General features: G+C 37.2%; 1 protein-coding gene across 1 annotated transcript in view; it reads left to right on the plus strand.

Moving 5' to 3' along the window:
* LOC134674152 (myrosinase 1-like) overlaps positions 1-20,173 on the plus strand; it is a 35,959-nt gene extending 15,786 nt beyond the window's left edge. Inside the window, exon 12 of the mRNA XM_063532207.1 lies at positions 19,965-20,173. Coding sequence (XP_063388277.1) covers positions 19,965-20,112 — 148 coding nt within the window. The 3' untranslated portion in view covers positions 20,113-20,173. The remainder of the gene's footprint in view (positions 1-19,964) is intronic.

The following is a 20,173-nucleotide window of genomic DNA, read 5'->3' on the forward strand; positions in this document are numbered from 1 at the left end:
AACCACTGTTAGAGGAAACAAGAGGCCGGCCCTGAACTCGCCCCCGACTCCCGCCGCGGCCGTCACAGCTGAAGACGTCCGTACCATAGTCCAGAGCCTACTGAAGCAAGAACTAACCAACGCTGCTAAGGAGATCACTTCCTCGTTGCGCAAAACAATTGCAGATCACCTAGAACCTATAAAAGAAGAAATAAAGGGGATGAAACAGTCGATGGACTTCATGAGTTCGCAATTTGATGACATGGAAGTTGAAATCGGTAATGCGAAGAAAAAGATGGCTGAAATGGAAGCAGAAAATAGGAACCTGAAGAGTACTGTCGTAGACTTGACTCAGCATATTAATAATCTAGAACAGCAATCCCGTACTAACAATTTGGAAATACAGTGCGTTCCAGAAAATAAGAAGGAAAATCTATATACTATTATTAACAACCTGGCACAGACAGTAGGATGTGACATAAACAGCAGCATCACGAATTGCACCCGTATTGCAAAACAAAATACCGAATCGGCTAGACCCCGCTCCATAGTAGTACAGCTTGCATCCCCTAGAGCCCGCGATGCGTTGCTTGCCGCTGTTTTAAAATTCAACAAAGCCAACCCTCAAGACAAACTTAACTGCGCACATCTCGGTTTTTCGGGCATAACTTCATCGGTTTTCGTCGTGGAACACTTGTCACCTGCCAATAAGAAGTTGCACGCCGCGGCCAGGCACGCTGCTAAAGATAAAGGCTTCAAATATGTTTGGGTTCGAAATGGGAGGATCTTTATAAGGAAAACAGATGACAGTGAAGTCATATACATTAAAAACATAGACATTTTAAACAAACTTAACTAATCATTATATAGTTTAAGTCTTAATTTTTTTAAGCACGTATTTATTGATATATTATTAAAAGAGCTAGAATTAAATATGTATTATCAAAATGTACGCGGTTTACGCACAAAAACTGATTTATTCTCTCTTAACTTAAGATGTTGTAATTATGATGTTATAATATTAACGGAGACATGGCTTAACAACTCTGTACTGAGCAGTGAGCTATTTGACGATAGGTATATTGTCTATAGAAGGGATAGAGACGAATCCAGCGTTTACAAGGGTAAGGAGGGAGGGGGTGTGTTGGTCGCTGTTCTGAAAACACTACATTCTAAACGAATGCCTCATTGGGAAAGTAAGTTTGAGGACCTATGGATTGTCATCGATATTTCAAGTAACTGTACTCGTCAAATGGCTCTCTGTGCAGTCTATCTTCCACCTCCCTTGCAAAGAAGTTCACTGAAATACTTTGTAGATCACTGTAGTTCGATCATAGAAGAAAAAGAACATCATTTATGTATAGTTGGAGACTTTAATTTGGGAAACATTAGTTGGGATCTTATACAAAAAGATGACGGTAATTACATAGCACCAGGATTTAGCAATATTTTAATCGATTTTATGCACCTTACCAAGTTAAAACAGTTCAATTCTATTACTAATAATATGGGTCGTATTTTAGATTTAGTCATGTCTACAGTAGTGTCATGTAATGTTTCTCAAAATGTAAGTCCTCTGAGCAATATAGACCCTTTCCATCCTTCACTTGAAGTTCTTATTACGTTTGCAACCGCACCTCGATTGTCGTACAATAATGTTAACACCCGGCCAAACTTTTACAAAGCCAAATATGACCTTATACGAGCAGATCTTAGTAATTGTCAATGGGATGATATATTTTTTGGCCTCACCGACGTAAACGACATGCTAAGCGCGTTCACAGAGGTATAGTCAAACAGCTAATTCGAAGACACGTACCACTTGCTAAGCCTAAAAGCAACCGTATTCCCCCATGGTTTGATAAGAACTTAAAACGAGCGTTAAACGAGAAGAATAAAATAAGGGTTCGCTATAAAAAATACAAAAATCCTATGGATGCCTTAGAGCTAAAATTGCTTAGCAAGCGATGCGAGTGTCTGGCTACCTCTCGGTACAATGCTTATATATCAAAGGTGGAAGATGAGCTTACTGCAAATCCTAAATTATTTTGGTCACATCTAAAAGCTAAGCGAGGTGGGTCAAGTGCTTATCCGGCATTAATGTCTCACGGGTCAATGGCCACCATAGATAATACCGAAATCTGCGACATGTTTGCATCCTACTTTTCCTCGGTGTACATCACCGATTCTTATGATGTCGGTTTAGAACATAAATCACCGTTACCACAATCCCTTATCAACAATAGCCAATGCTTACCATCTGTTATCATAGACAAAGAAGCTCTACTTGTTAAGCTGAAAAGTATGGATTGTAGCAAAGGAGCCGGACCAGATGGTATCCCACCTATCTTTATTGTTTCTTGTGCATCTCAGTTGGTTGAGCCCTTATGGCATATTTTTAACAAATCACTTTCCTCTGGAGTCTTTCCTATAGCTTGGAAGATCGCTAAGGTTGTCCCTATTCCTAAATCAGGCGACGATAGCATAGTTTCAAACTATAGACCAATATCGATTTTATCGTGTTATGCTAAGATCTTAGAATCCCTTATCTACCCTTATATACAAAGACATCTTAAACCTTATTTGACTGACAATCAGCATGGATTTGTGAGTTCTAGATCGACATGTACAAACTTAGTATCATTTACCGAGTTACTAACAAATGCTGTGGACGCAGGTAAACAAACGGACGTGATATATACTGACTTCAGTAAAGCTTTTGATAAGGTCTCTCACTCAATACTTATGTACAAATTATCAGCATATGGTGTATCAGGCAATGTGTTACAGTGGTTACAGTCTTATTTAACTGAAAAGGTTTTCTATGTGGTGGTAAATGGCTACGAATCGTCTTATCATAATATAACATCTGGCGTACCCCAAGGCTCGCATTTAGGTCCTATCCTTTTCAACTTATTTATTAATGACGTAACTGAATGCTTCCACCACTCTACGGTTTTTATGTATGCAGATGACCTTAAGTTCGCACGCGTTATTAACACAACTGAAGATATCACCTTACTTCAAAGCGATATTATAAGACTGAGTAATTGGTGTAAGCATAACCTAATGCACATTAATATCAAAAAATGCATACATATAAAATTCACCCGAAAACAAAATGTAACACAGTCCGACTACTATATAGACGATTGCAAACTAAACGAAGTTGAGAACACTCGCGATCTTGGAGTTCTTTTCGACAACAAATTAACGTTTATCCCTCACATAGAGAATATTGTCAAAAGGGCATCTAAGACTTTGGGCTTTGTCATAAGAAACACTAGATCATTTAAGCGTAGCGCAACCAAAATATTACTATATAATAGTCTGGTGAGGAGTATTTTGGAATATTGCAGCGTTGTCTGGCGGCCGCATTATGCTACTCACTCATTACGGTTAGAGCGTGTTCAAAAAAGGTTCACTCGTCACTTAGCTTTTCAGGCACGTGTTATGGCTAAAAGATCAATATCCTATCAAAGGAAACTGCAATATTTCAAGATGGATTCCCTAGAAGACCGACGGGCGCTCTTGGATGCAACTTTTTTGTACAAGTTAGTGAACCACAAAATAGATTGTCCACAACTACTGACATTGCTGAACTTTCGTGCTCCGTCTCGTTTCCCCGTAATGCTATCACCCCTCTTTACGCCCCGCTTAGAAGATCAGTTTTAGGCACTAACTCTCCAATATGCAGGTTATGTAAAATTGCTAATGGTTGCTGTGACAAGGCGGATATGCACTATGACCCACTAAATAAATTTATAACATCTGTCCGAAAATATTTCCTTAAACATAAATAATTAGAAAATAAGTTTAATTTAGATATTTCTTTAGTTGTTTACTTATATATGTTTTGCATGCGGTGTTTACCTGTAAGTGATTGTGACATCACTCCTTTCATGTATAGCTTGTACGTTTTAAATGTTTTGATGTCAACAATTGTTGGTGAACCTTAATAAAATAAAATAAAAATAAAAATAAATCTTTTATTCAAATTATAGATATGAAAAAAATCTGTATTATTTAATCTCTTCAATAAAATGATAACCAATATTTTAGTGATTAAACTAAGAGTAATACGACGGTCGAAACTGTTAGACGGCCGCGAATAGCTGTGTTGTATGCGTGCACTTTTTAACCGACTTCCAAATCTCAAAGAAGGAGGTTCTCAATTCGGTTGTATGTTTTTTAACCGACTTCCAAATCTCAAAGAAGGAGGTTATCAATTCGGTTGTATGTTTTTTTTTTTATTTATTTTTTTTATTTTTTTTTATGTTTGTTACTCCATAACTCCGTCATTACTGGACCGATTTTGAAAATTCTTTTTTTGATTGAATGTATATGCATACAGATTGGTCCCGTTTTTGTCAAAACCCAGTTCTGATGATGGGATCCATGAGGAATCGAGGGAACTCCTCAAATCTTAAAGGAATACACATAGTGATTTTTGGTTTTTTATCAACGAATCAAGCATATACATCCAAAAAAGTGACATTTGATGAAGTGGAACTGCTGATGATGATCAGAACGGAACTCTTCAACGACGCATAGTTCACGGTTGGCGATTTGTCCTCTTCGTTATGTTTGTTAAGCAAGTTAAGTTTTTAAGCCACATTTTTGTCAAGCTCGAGTTCTGATGATGGGATCCATAAGGAATCGAGGGAACTCCTCAAATATTAAAGGCATGCGTATAGAGATTTTTGTATTTACATCATAAAATCAAGCATTTTCATTAAAAACTGTCGCATTTGATGAAGTGGAACTGCTGATGATGATCAGAACAGAACTCTTCAACGACGCATAGTTCACGTTTGGCGATTTTTCCTTTTCGTTATGTTCGTTAAGCAAGTTAAGTTTTTAAGCCACATTTTTGTCAAGCTCAAGTTCTGATGATGGGATCCATAAGGAATCGAGGGAACTCCTCAAATATTAAAGGCATACGTATAGATTTTTTTGTATTGTCATCATAAAATCAAGCATTTACATTCAAAACTGTCGCATTTGATGAAGTGGAACTGCTGATGATGACCAGAACAGAACTCTTCAATGACGCATGGTACACGTTTGGTGATTACGAATTTCGATTTTGACTTGGACTGGGACCCGGACTCGGACTCATACCCGGATCCGGTTCGGACCCGGATCCGGTTCGGACCCGGACCTGGACTCGGATCCGGATTCGGACCCGGACTCGGAACCGGACTCAGACCCGGACTCGGATCCGGACTCGGACCCGGACACGGACCCGGACTCTGACCCGGACTCGGACCCGGACATTGACCCAGAAAACCACTATGATACCTTAACTAAATAAACTACTATGATTACCTACCATAAAATTAATGTAGGTATAAAGTACGATGATGCCAATCTTACTAGCCCCTCCCGCTTAAACCCCCGTACACCGCACGGCATGCGCCATTAAGTGGGTTAGGTTAGGTTTGAACTGCGATCCTCACAGAACCGAACAAGGATTAGGTTAGGTTAGAACTGCGAGCCTTACAGAAACGAAATGCTACTTGAAAAGTGGGTTTGATTAGGTTCGAACTGAGGAGTGGGTTAGGTTAGGCTAGAACTACGACCCTCATGGCTCCTCTTCACGGTGGGCCAACGCCGGCCACTCCAAGGGACGCATTTATGCGTTAGAGGGAGCAAGTGATAGTGCATGGCTGCGTCCCTTGGAGTGGCCGGCGTTGGCCCATCCTGTAGAGGAGCCATTATACAGAAGCGAAATGCTAATAAAAAAGTGGGTGGTTTTACCTCCTTTTCTACATAGTGTACCATCTACAATAATCTTTCATCGGCCCCCATGGAAGTCGGTTTTTTTTTCTTAAAAATTATTTTAGGCGTAAGGTGCGCGCTCTCTCTTGTTAAGCTTATAGGAAGGAAAAGCTAAACCCATTCGAATAAAAGTTTTTGGGAGTGTTTCTGTGGGTTCCTTAGTAATTGATTTGATAAGAAAAAAGATTGAATATATGCCTATAAATAACTTAAAATTGCAATAAATCGACTCACGAACTAGCGGTCATTTTATCTAACGTGTGTCCCCTATTTCGTGCCACTAACTAATCAAGGATTTTCTAGATACATTTTGAGTGCTTGTTTTTAAATATAACAACAAAGATAATTAAAAAAATAAATTAGAAAACAATTAATGTATTTCATGAAGTTTCGTATGAGCGAAATTCGGTATATGTTTTTGTCACTAAAATTCTCATAAAACGAGTTTGAATGTGACCCGAGTTAAAATTTTTAAGGTATGTTCCACGTATATTCTCATATTAACTACTAGCACAATTTTATTTATTATTGAGATTTGATTTATTTTTGTGTATGTTTATTTTTAACGTATAAGATAGTAAATTATTTTTTGTAAATAATTATTATTTTTTATTATCTTTATTCATCATTTTTCTTAGGCTAGGGTTTTTATAATATTAATATAAAAGTATTAGTATTATTATATTATTATAAATAATAATAATATAAAAGTAAAATATATAAACACTTACAAAACAATAAAAAATACATATAAACACATTATAAAAAACCTAACCTAGGGTGCCGCCAGCAGCGGGGCAAGGCCCAAGCTACCGGTGGTCAGGGCTGCAGAGAGAGGAACCGACGTACTATCCGCGCCGTGTCCAAGATCACTATTATTATTATTATTATTTGTATCTCTTTTGAAGTCACGGGTATATACATCCCGGTCATTTGATAGGCGTGCGTGGGGATACAGATCCAACACGTAGAGGCCCTTTGGAGAAGTTTGCTGTTATGTAATACACCTGCTAGAACCCATTCACGGGTACAAATAGATACCCGTCAATCGGTCCCAACAGGCGTAGGGGCTATTGTAAATATAGTGGAGAAAAGTGCTGGTTATGGTAATGAATGTTGGCTGGTCAAAAGATTGGGCTATTGCTGAGAGGTCCGGACACCTGCCATAACAATGTTAGTACACGTTATCGAGGCAGGTGGTGACTCGCCGCTTACTAGATGGGCCCCTGAAACTGCCGTCGTAAAGACGACCAGGGGCAACACCGGTGTGAGCGACTCAGGGGTGTCGAGAGGTGTGCGCCGCTTTCTACCCAGTGGCTGTTACCAGCCACTGTGCCAACTCGCGTCTTATGCATCTTTCACTTCCACCCCTGGAGCATATAGCTCTTACGACTCCTCTCTGGACGGCCAATGAAGGCAAGCCAGAGCTGAGAGTCCTGTGGGTCCCCTTGGGGTCCACTCCGACCGACGAAGACACGCCGGAGACGGAGACCCTGACCGACTCTCGGGAGCACTCGGGTCCGTGGGGTCGTTACTCCCCAACAGCTCGCCACAAGCTGCCCTGCGGGCTTATTATTATTATTTGTATCTCCTTTCTGGATTTCACGGGCCTATACATCCCGGTCTTTTGATAGGCTTGCGTGGGGATACAGATCCAACACGTAGAGGCCCTTTGGAGAGCTTTAATGTCATGTAGAACGCCTGCTGGAACCCGCTCACAGGCGCAACAATAGACACCCATGAACCGGTTGCAGCAGGCATTGGGACTATTGTAGAAAAAGTGAACAGTGTTCCGGTCTATAGATTGAAGTTTGGGTGGACAATGAAACTGGTCTATTGCAAAGAGGTCCGGACACCTGCCATAACAATGTTAACACCGTCATCGAGGCAGGTGGTGACTTGCCGCTGACTAGATGGGCCCCTGAAACTGCCGTCGTAAAGACGACCAGGAGCAACATCGGTGTGAGCGGCTCAGGGGTGTCGAGAGGTGTGCGCCGCTTTCTACCCAGTGGCTGTTACCAGCCACTGTGCCAACTCGCGTCTTATGCATCTTTCACTTCCACCCCTGGAGCATATAGCTCTAGCGACTCCTCTCTGGGCGGCCAATGAAGGCAAGCCAGAGCTGAGAGTCCTGCGGGTCCCCTTGGGGTCCACTCCGACCGACGAAGACACGCCGGAGACGGAGACCCTGACCGACTCTCGGGAGCACTCGGGTCCGTGGGGTCGTTGCTCCCCAACAGCTCGCCACAAGCTGCCCTGCGGGCTTATTATTATTATTATTATTTTTTTTTTTATTAAATAGTTTGACTTTTAATCAAGTATTAAAGTACCCATATTTACCTAAGTCTTAATTCAACCATTAAAGTCGACGAGTACACAAAACTTTAAGCTAGCTCTCAATTTAACATTTTTTTTATTATTATTTTTAATTTGACCTTACAATTATTCGTAAGTAGGTAAGACCGTTAAATATTTAAAATGATTATCAGCAAATTATCAATTTATCACCAATTACTCTAAGAAAACTTTATGCCGAAACAGGGGACACGAATTTAGGAGCTGACCTAAATTTGTATCACGAAATGGGAGCCAAATAAGAGGTTCACGAAAAAATTCATATAAAAAAAAGTTTCAACTAAAACCCTACAGTTTATACATTAAATTATTAACAAAGAACTAATATAACATATTCAAAAGCTTTCAAGGTATTGATATGCTTAGTAATATTAAAAAAAATACACAAACTCTCAACTCACTCTCAAGAGCCTTAACTAGTCCGATAGCAATAACTTTTCAAGTTATAAGATTATTAATGTTGCCTATTTTTTACATATAGTTTTCAGACCATATACTAAACCTAATAATAATAATTTGTGTCATCCTAGGTATTTGCTTAGGTAGAAATTTAGGTATTTCTTTTTTTAAACAGCATTCGGTAAAAAGAATATTCGAGATGAAATTCTTTGTTTCCCTGTAAAAGCAAAGTGGCTTCTGACGTACACACGCATTTTGTGTCATTTTCATCCACGGATATAATGACATTTAATAAATACCTAATAGTGAACCTAAAATGCCTAAAATAAAATTATAGTCGGTAAGTGAAGTGTTGTACTTCACAGGATATTAAAATATGTTATTCAAACAAATGTGTGTCAAATTCATCCACCGCTTTTATTTTTAATCTTTTTTTTTCTTATAAACTTCATGTATCTGCCACAAAAAAAAATTCATGTTATTAAGTTTATGTCTACATTATTATAATGCCACATCGAGACAACATTCATAATTTGGGTCATTTTCAACAACGGTTTTTTACTATTTGGCAAAATAAAACTTTGCATGAACGGCGTACGCGGGGAAGGCTACCTACGCGGGTAGCGAATACCTACTTGCTCCCTTGGAGTGGCCGGCGTTGGCCCATCGTGTAGAGGAGCCATTACAGTGTATTTATTTCATTCGGAGGCATAATTCTTATATTAAGTCTTTTCATAGTGTGGGAGTAGGTATGTTGTAAGTATATTTAAAAATAAAATGTAGGCTCCTCATACTGACCAACATTCGTGACGTTCGCAATCAAAAGGTATCACTTTATCCTTGCCATAAGGACTCTCTGACAGGTTATTTGTATAAAGATACAATAAAATTTCGTCTTTATGGTAAAGGACAAAGTGGTCCCTACCTTTTGAATGAAAATGTTACATCAGCAACTTTTAAAAATAACTTTTATTCGATATTTAGTACACTTTTTAAGATTATATTAAGATGCAATGTATTGCTAATTTTGTGATGTATAAAGCGTGGCAAGCAACGCCAATTACAATGATGATGGTGTACATTGAATACAAAACTTCATAAATTTTAAAAGTTATTGAAAAAAATATGTTCCTTTGAGGAGCAGAATATTTTCTGTTAGAACGATTATGAAACAATTGAATGAATGAATGATTTTATAGGACATTCTTACACAGATTGGCTTAGTCGATAAACAACGATATTATAGAATATAAGAAATTATGTATATATATAATATACTATAAGAAATTCCACTGCGAGTAAAACGATGATAGTTGCTGAAAAACACCGAGCTGAGGTTTTTAATTTGAAGAGAAATGTAAGTCCGTTTCGCTAAGTCCATGTTACTTGTTTTAAATTTAGAGTTTAGAAAGTAATTCGTGGTAGTAAACGATACAAATATTAGAAAAGTCCTTTACAACCTTGTTCGCTTCATATACTTATGGTAAAATCATTTTAGGGCGGGTCATAAAGGGCAAGTAAAATAAAAATTGTCAATAGTAAAATATGTCCTTTACGACCATATTGACCATACGAGATACGATATGAAAAATCATCAAGACAAATGAAGGGCTTAAAGGACGACAAAATACATGTAAGTCATTTACAATCATATTTATATTTAGCGGTAACCTTAAGGATAATATCTAGGAATTTCTAATTTATAACTGGTCATTTACGCCCCTTTAGATAAGCTGTTTTTACAAGCTCATAGTGCAAAAATTTGGTCGTAAAGGCAACTTTTTAAGGGATATAAAAAATTTCACTATACAGAACGAAAGCGCTTGGCATTCTGAACAAAACCGACTACCGTATAACGACTACCGTAGGCTCAAAGGGCGTAAGGGACAAAATTGCAAAAATGCTGTTATACTCAGTATTTTTTTCTCTATCGAATAGTATATTTAACGTATTGATAACTTGAAAAAAATGTCCGTTAAGCCCTATGAAAAATCAATGCTTGAACACAGTTTTCCAACGCATTTGGCCGTATCAATTCAAAAAAATGTTGTGAGACATTTTGGCGTAACTCCCAACTTTGTGTAGGATACGCCATTTTGCATCGGAAATTTTTGAGTGCTAAATGTACGTTACGCCCACAACTAATGTAAAAAAAATGTATAACTATTGTATATTTATGCGAGAGAGAGATTCAATGTAAGAGATACGCCTGCGCCCCCATACTATGTATAATTTCGGGTTTATAATTGTTGCTTTTTTGTGTTTACGTGGGATGACCTAGTTATACCTACCTACTTTCCTTGTCAATTTTTAGTGTTCCGTACAAAACATTGTTCACGGAACACTTATGGGATCACTTCGGTCTTGCAAATCGGTTAAATGCGTTTTTCTCAGAGACCGTTTGACGTAGGTACCTAAAATTTGGAACAGTTATAGCAATTACCACCACTCATATTGTAAATAAGTCAAAACTGCTTATTTCTTATTTAAGGGGGAAATTTAGGGGGTTGAGAGGGGTAGGCTGAAACTTTTTTTATTTGTAAGAATCGTGTGGGGTACCATTAGAAAGCTTGCAAAAAATTGAGTCGATGGACTGATTTTGACTTCATTTTAGACTGCAATAGTTTCGTCAAAAAATGCATTTAAAGTTGCAAGTTTTCATACAAAACTTTTCACCTCTGTCCTGGCGATTTTCGCGAAATCTATAGCTCACAGGCAGCTGACCAGTCAATATCCAACCGAAATAAGCATGGAGACGGCGGGAAAATTATCAGGATAACTTTATCTTTATTAGTTTTTGAACTGCAGCCTGATCTTTGGTTGCTTAGGGCTAGCTAACTGATGCTTACACTGGTCATTCATATTAGGAAGTAATTTACGCTAGAAAGAGCCTTAGTTAATACTTTGGCATTGAAATTTATGACTTATGTCTTTGACACAAAGTTTAATTCTGCTTGCTTATTTTTGTGGGATATTTCATTTTATCTGAATAGCCTACTATAAGTATGAGAGAGATTTACAAAATACAACCTTATTACATTGCAAATAAGTTTAAATTTCGAACGGGCTTTCCAACCAATTGACTAGGTATCGATATCGGTATCTCAAAAATCTGAAAAATTCAAATTAAGAATTCCGTTCTTCACTGTCGTTGTGTTTTTTTTTGGACAATAGGACACATAGAGTTAGTAAGACGTATAGAAATAATAAAGTCATTTAATATTTATTAACAGCTATGGCCTCGTCTATAGATTTTATTGAGAGTATCTGATTCGACGAAACAATATTACACAATATTCCTTTTCATTAAGAACCATAACATTTTTTTTAATGTGTTCATTGTATATAATAGATCATTTAGATCAACAATATCTTATCGATCGGCTTATCTTGTTCAAACTTGTTTGAGAGATCGGCTAACTTTATATTTCGTCAACCTTACAGCCAGCGCAGATACAAAAATGTCAGTTATCATTTGGTACTAGACGTGCTCGCCGGTCGAAAAAAATCGGGCGGCGGCGCGCCACGAAAAAATCCACGGCGGCGGCGTAACGCCGGCGGCGTGGGATTTTCAACTTTTCAATATACGTATAATGAGCAACCAAGATTAACTCTTAAATCAACACGGGTAAAATATCAAAAAAACTGTGTTACATCGTTTGTTTGGTTTATTGTAGAAATATCATGAAAAAACATATGTCAGTATGTTGGACGTTGCCAGGATCGGTGTAAATAAAAAGATACGCCGCGTAATGAAAAGACGTCCATTATTTTGGACATTGCCGAGTATGAGTACCTACTTTATGTGCATAAGGTTTGTTTTTAGTCCAATTCATGTTTTTTAAAACAAATATAGAACAATTGCATATTTTAATTAGAAATACACTTACTGATAATGTCAACTTATGTAATGAATTGAAGTAAAACCTATTTTATATTTTTGGAATAACTTTATAGCTTGTAGGTGGTAAAATTTTACCAGTCATTGACGTCATTTATTTAACATTAAATCAAAGAGCGGGTTATCCTAGGAAGCAGTAACATCTAAGCAATGGTTTTTACAATAATGCATGCACTTTTATCAAAATTTTCCTAACAAATCTCAAATGAAATCGGGTCTGTCTCTTAATGAAAACAAATCCACACACAAACAGGAAACAAACACACACACCACATTCACAGGGAAAAAATCCATAAAAATATATTTTTTATCTATTTGGTTCATTACATAATACGGCAAGTAATGACTTTTTAAAATTAATTTATTTACTACAAAAACTACCAGAAAATTTAATAATTTTACTCTTTGCATACTTGGCAACGTCTAACATATTGGACTTAGCAAAAGTGCCGTGTTGTCGATTACAACGGGCAAAATACTGGACATTACACTTTTTACACTCGTTTTACCCATAAACAAAAAACATTCTTATGTATATCATATTGCCACGTAATGAACAGACCAGTAACTGGTCAGTATTATGATCTATTTTATTTTAACGTTGCTTAATATACTGTCATATAAAAAAAATTAAATATGGGTAAAATGTCAGTCTGTCAGATGCTTCCTTGCAAGTTCTGCGTTCTGTAGGACTTTGACAAAAATATTATGTTCACACTGGTTCCCAATATTTTCTTACATACTCATACTTAAAAATAACATATCATTCAAGTAGTATTAGTAGTTTCCTGGTAGTGTAAGTACGCTATCAGAGGAAAGTAACGCTATGCTTTAATATTTGGTGCAGAATTTTTTCTTGGGATGTCCATTATAGTGGACGTTATCGATTTAAGGGTTAAAATAAATCAAGCAATGGATTAAAATAAAACGGAACAGTCGGAACGCTAAAGCTAGGCACGTCGCACGCGCTTTATGTCAATTGATTTTAAATTTGTACTCTTGCGGGCTTTATCTCGGCGCAAATGTTAAACTACCGGCGGCGGCGGCGGCGCGCTGACTCCTTATGGCGGCGGCGCGCCGCGGCGGCGCGCACGTCTATTTGGTACTCATGAATGTTCTACTAAAATATTTTTTCTTAAATTATTAAAACAAGTTTCCTCGGCCAAAATTCAAGACGTGCAGAAAATATTAATAACTGACTCATACTCATAACTTGTATTTTTTGTCAGCTTAAGTAGAGTAATAAGGTTAGTGTAAATAGAAGTACTTATAAAAACTTTAAGTTAGACCAAGAAAAGTCTGCAGCGATTCGATTTTGATGGCCCACGCAGTGCAAGTGTTATTTATACGTCATAATTTCATAGAAGTTTCATGGTTTAAATAATGCTTGCACTGAGAGTGCTATCTAAATCGCTGCAGACTTTTCTTGGTCTAACTCTAATTATATAAACTCGGACTGAGTTTAGTAAGTATCAATTGAACGTAGTTTAGCGAAAAGGATTCATCCATAAACTACGTCATTTAAATTAATGGCTTTTGTTTTTTAATTTAACAGATTATCGTGGATTAAGTATATTCTTTTCCCTAAAAAACTACATCCAATTATTGATAGAATTGGACCGAGCTAACTCTGTATGGAATTTGCAATGACAAAGTGTGACTGTGTCATCATTAATGTCAATTTTCTATGAAAATATGACGTTTATCTCACTCTTACTTTGTTAGCTTAGACGGACTCCACATTTTTTAGCAGTTCTAAATAATATTAAAGTCTATATTATGGCATGGAACTAGAATCAAAATCAAATAAAAAAATAATAATGAGTTCTATATAAATTCAAATTGAAGGAGTATACATTTAAGATATTATTACTCAAAATTATTATAATACATCAAGCATTCGCGAGATGCACGACTTTGGTATTCAAACACAAAGCAATAGTACAAGAGTCTAACTAAATGCGAAGGCCGAAGGCTGAGCTCTGCGTAGGACCGATTTGAAGGTCCGAAGCGTCCGAAAGACGCGCGCCTCCCGTAACTTTTCCAAGTATTTTAATGTATATATATAAGTATCTAAATCGTAAGATCCAAAGGCTGAAGTCGCGTTGGGCCGAAAGCACGTACGCATCCACGAGGTCAGTTCTAAACACAGGTCATTAGTACAAGTGTCTAAATACGAAGGCCGAAGGTCGAGCTGTACTTAGGGTCGAAGGCCCGAAGCCTGCAAGATGTCAGTGGTTAAACACAGAACTGACAGCCTCGACGCTTCGGGCCTTCGGCCCTACGCGGAGCTCGGCCTTCGGCCTCCGCACTTAGACACTTGTACTATTGTTCTTTGTTTAAGCACTGGCATCCTGGACGCTTCGGGCCTTCGGCCCTACGCGGAGCTCGGCCATCGGCCTTCGCAATAGTTGTCTACACCACGTTTCACGTCACCCATAGCGGCTGTGTCCCTGATACAGCCTGTCTTCGTTTTTTTTTTTTTTAGTAATATTTCGAATTCAATATTTACATAAATAAATATATTAAATATGTAGTAAAAACTACAAGGGACGAAACTATAAGGGTTCCTATAGGGTAGTTGAATACGGTATCCCAAAAACAGGCAAACAAAACAACCATTGTAAAATGTAACGATGCGAGCGGTACGGCTACCATCAGTTTGGCATTGACATAAACGCTACCGTGAACGGAATTTACTTTCTATGCCTATGCGTCTCGTTCGTACTGACATATTAGTCCAAAAAAGATATATAGAAATTAAATTACGTTCACCATATCGTTTATGTCAATGCCAAACTGATGGTAGCCGTACGGAACACTAAATGCCTCGAGCTATCTCGGGCTTGGCCAAATTATTTTGTTAAGTAGGTACTTGCATTACCTGCTCATGTGCTCATTGCTTTATTTATAGGGTTACTAAATTTTGACAATTTAAACTGAACTAGTGGGTACTTTTTAGAGATGCACCGGATATCCGGTTACGATCCGGTATTGACCTATCCGGCTATTATTTTACTATCCGGCCGGATACCGGATAGTAACATTGCTTGATTTCGGAGTAATAAAATTGGATTTAAGAAACAGACACGGTCATAATCGTACTTATTTATTATTTTAAAACAATTTAATCATTCCACTGACTTGTACGCGCACTCATTTCGAACCTAGAAATGAGTGTGCGCGAACTTTTACTAGGAAACAGGTCAAACCTGCAGAATGCGCACCTGAAAAACCGAAACGTAGGTATAGTTCCTCTGACCGGATATTCGGCGGCTGGATACTGGATATTCGGCCGATGGTCAGGCAGAATATCCGGTATCCGGTATCCGGCCAAACAACTATCCCTTGCATCTCTAGTACTTTTTCATCAGTTTTATAAAAATAATAAAACATGACTATATTCAAATGATAATTATGGCGTTTAATTAAGGTTAGACTGATAACTATTAGTTTTGTTTGTGACTGGGTCATTGGTAATATTGATTAAGACGTCATATTAATATTTTTTTGTTTAAACCCTAATTTACAGGATTAACCTTATGAAAGTTACTGTCTAGGTATAACGTTTGCATTTAAATCCATAGAAGTACGTAAGCCTGGCCGCATGCCTTTTTCTACTCTAATATAATGTCATAAATATGCGATCATATTCAATAAGTTTTACTGAATAGACATACGAAATTTCAAAACCACTACTGTACCTAATAGTACTTTAGTATGTATAAAAGTAAAATTTATAATCCAATTAACATTACAAACAGAAATAACGCGTAATACTTTCTATAGTAAAATTAATTTGTTACAAATTGTTGTATATCAATATATACAGGATGTCCAGTAATTAATGAACAACCTTCTAACCATCGACAGGGCACCTCAGGCTGGTCCAGAGAATGCACTTATAGGTCTAGTAAAAGTTTCGTGGTTTTCGAGATAATCGCACTTTTATGTCTTTTTACTAGTTAGCACCATACTTCACTTTAACCACCATCTAGGCCATAATCTTTGTTTGTAGAAATGTAAATAGCATGTGTGATACCATTTTAGAATCAGTATTAGATAAACTATTTTTAAAAAAGTTGGCCACTCTGTTCTCCATACGTTTTTTTTTTTCACCACAAGCGATCAGACTTCTTAAAAATGTTAGAGTCCAATGTATTTTTTTGGATTAAGGTCTTCTAAAAATATACCTTGGCTATGGAAAAACTGTATTGCCTATCGGTTCGGTTAGCAGGCCTATTTGAGAATATTTTTCAAAAAACAGAAGGTAAAAATCTTTTCATTTATGTCCTAAGCGATCATTACAGTGAAACAAGGAACCAAAATTAGAAAAGTGCGATTATCTCGAAAACCACGAAACTTTTACTAAACCTATAAGTGCATTTTCTGGACCAGCCTAAGGTGCCCTGTCGATGGTTAGAAGGTTGTCCATTAATTACTGGACACCCTGTATAAATGGTAGGACAGCAGTGATTATGTTGAAGTAATCATCATCATCATTGTTCTTAAGAGCCTAGCTCTTGTCGGTGGAGTATTCGCCATTCCGTTCTTTTCTCTGCCACTGTTTTGAGCTCATGGTACGTCACTACATTAATTTTCTCTTTGGCCTGGTCAATATATGCACGTCTCGGTCTTTCTCTGCCTCTCTGTTCTTCTATTCTGCCTTCAATTATAGATTTTTAGTAAGTATCGTGACGTATCAGGTGCCCCAACATGTTTCCCCTTCGGTTTTCGATTGTTTTTAGCAGAGATCTCTTCTCACCTACCAAATTTAATTTAATTAATATACTTGAAGTAATATAAACAAATAAAAAAAAAACATTGTTTATGTAGTGTGTAAAAAAACATTGTTTTCTTAAAAACGACCTTTTCCACGTTTAAGTATCCAAAATAACAAAAATGGGGAAAACTTGACAGTGAATACATACATCTCTATAATTTTTCAGATAAAAAATGGAAATTATAGTACTTAGAAGTACAGTGTTCCCTAAATGCAAGTTGCGAATATTGCCATGAAATTGTTGAATTTACGCCAAATGGTACTAAAACAGTTTAATTTTTAGTATATTACGCCCTGTTTCTGATAAGATAAACATTAAAGAAGAGGCGTAAGGGACGCCTTTTTAACAATAGTCGTGTTTTTTGGCGTAACGGACATGCTATTTTTGTAAATAAGCATTGTATTCAAGAAATCAGTTTTAAAGACCTCAAAAAGTTAGGAATAAGCCACATACAGGCATCAGTTAATTCAAACAAACAAAAAAGGTCTGATTTTTTTCTCAAAACAAAACTGATTTTTGGCTCTCCTGGAAAGATATCCTGGCGTTTTGTCAGTTAAACCCTTTGAGGCTACGGTAGTGGATATAACTCATTTTCGCCAAAATGTCCTTTACGCCAATTGAACCCTAAGGTAATTATTATCCAAGAACCTTGAACTATCAAAAGTGTTGGTAATTATGATTTAAGGTAAATGTATTCAAAACATCAGAATAAACAGGCATTAAATAACCTCAATACGTGTACATAATTAATAATATCTATTATAAAAAAATGCTAAGAACAAAAAATACATTAAAAAAATAATGTGCATAATTTACGTTAAGTATGGAAAGACTGGTTTGTGCTATTTATAATGAAAAAAAAAATTATTATATTAAAATTTATTAGTCCATATAATTAAGATATATTGAAGTTAGACTTGATTAGATATAGAAATCAAAATTTTGAGAACATTAATATAAATTAAGTTCAAGAAGTAATATTTTTATCAAAGAATGAAAGTTACCTCAAGTCACGGTATTAATAAGCAAATTTTACTCAAGTGGTACCTATTCCCTGTCATTGTCACAAGTATATGATGCGTAACCATAATGTGTATAGATTTATAAACAGACCTTAATTCTCGCAATAAGATGTTCTTTACAGTTACAGATACAGATACAGTTCTTTTGATAAATGGTGACATTGTACAATATTTATAAGTTCTCTTTGTAGTAGTATAACTTTGCATAAGTTGCGTTAATTTGGCGCGCAGGCGAAGTAAACATGCGTTGCGTACGCAACGTGTGGTTTTTAGAGAGAGGCCCTTACCCGCCGTCACGCCAAGGTCGCGCTGCGCCCGCCGCGCCAAGGTCGCGCCGCGCCCGCCGCGCCCGCTCCCCGTGCATGGCCCGCGTTGCCCGTTAAGAGCCACCCGCTAGCGTCGTATGAACGCGAACATTATTTTTGTATTATTTGTTTATGCAATGGATGAAACTGACACAAATTCATATTTCTTATTTATCCCGCCTTTTATATTAATAAGGTGTGAACTCTAGTACCCTTAATATTCTTTTGTTATGGTAATAGCTTGTTAGAACAAAATTATCAAAAATCTTATGAAGCTGTGCCTCAATAAGACACAAAAACATGTAATGTCCATATTGACACGATTAAATGCGACGTCAGCAATTTTTTTTAACTTTAATTATTTTTTGAGTAATTTTGAATAGTATGACATAGTATCCGATTGCAATGGACGTAATTGACACAAACTATGTTTTCACATTAAAAAAACTATCCTAAATGCGACACAGTTACATGTTTTCTCTCGAATATTCTTTTCTCCAAAATAATTCAAAATAAAAATGATTACCACAAATTATTAAATAACTTAAAAAGCAAATAATATCTGTGACACAAAACAAAATGTAAGATTAACAGCTTAAAACAGCATTCGTAAGCGAAACAAAATTTGACTTTAATAATACTTTAAGTTAGGGCTCAAAATATAGCCAGCGCTGCAGGACTATAACCTGCCGAAACACCCTTTACCTTATTTAGATATCCTTTTGTACCTATCTATGTATGTACATAAGTATGTATGTATAAACTCTTTATTGTAGTACAAAACACAAATGTATGGTACAGGATATTCAGTACAAAGGCGAACTTATCCCTTTAAGGGATTTCTTTCTTTTTGATGTCAGGTGTAAGTTTGAAATGGTAATTTTTCCATACAAACGTTCTCGACATTTTCCTCTCTGCACTTTGGCCCTAGACGAGTATTTTACATGAGTTAAATATTTCCAGCACCTCTCCTCCTTCTTCCTCGCGTTATCCCGGCATTTCGCCACGGCTCATGAGAGCCTGGGGTCCGCTTGTCAACTAATCCCATGATCAATTGATCATTTCCAGCACCTGTGTCGGTAAATTTTGCTTTATTATATTCTTGTTTTTATAATAACTAGATTACTTCAAATAGCGCTAAAATCCGCTAAATAATTATACAAAATCGGCAACAATAAACGCAAAAATCACAGATAATATCATTCTCATTTCGTTCCCAAAATTTCGTTACGATTGGTTCAGTTTTGGAGGAGGAAAATGTCGAGAACTAAACCTCGATTTCTGAGGATTATGCGCAAGTTTTTTCACCTATGCTGCAGTTGTCCTTATCGCACTAATTTAAGAAGCCGACCCCGTCAGCGCAACGGAGATATTTACCTAAAATTCTCAAATCTGATTAGGGGCTCAGCTAATATCTAGTGTTTCATTGTGTCAGGCTGCACTTCGGTCTGCACCGCGTGAACTTCTCGTCGCCGCAGCGCACGCGCACGGCGCGGCGCTCGGCGCGCTACTACGCAGCCGTCGCGCGCACCAAGGACCTCGACGCACAATACCACTTCGAAAACATAGCCGACGAGTTGTAGACAACATGGCCGATGAGTTGTAGACAACATGGCGCTGGTTAATGGGGTTGGCCGGGCGAAG

Source organism: Cydia fagiglandana, chromosome 19, assembly GCF_963556715.1.
Source record: "Cydia fagiglandana chromosome 19, ilCydFagi1.1, whole genome shotgun sequence".
Taxonomy (NCBI): domain Eukaryota; kingdom Metazoa; phylum Arthropoda; class Insecta; order Lepidoptera; family Tortricidae; genus Cydia; species Cydia fagiglandana.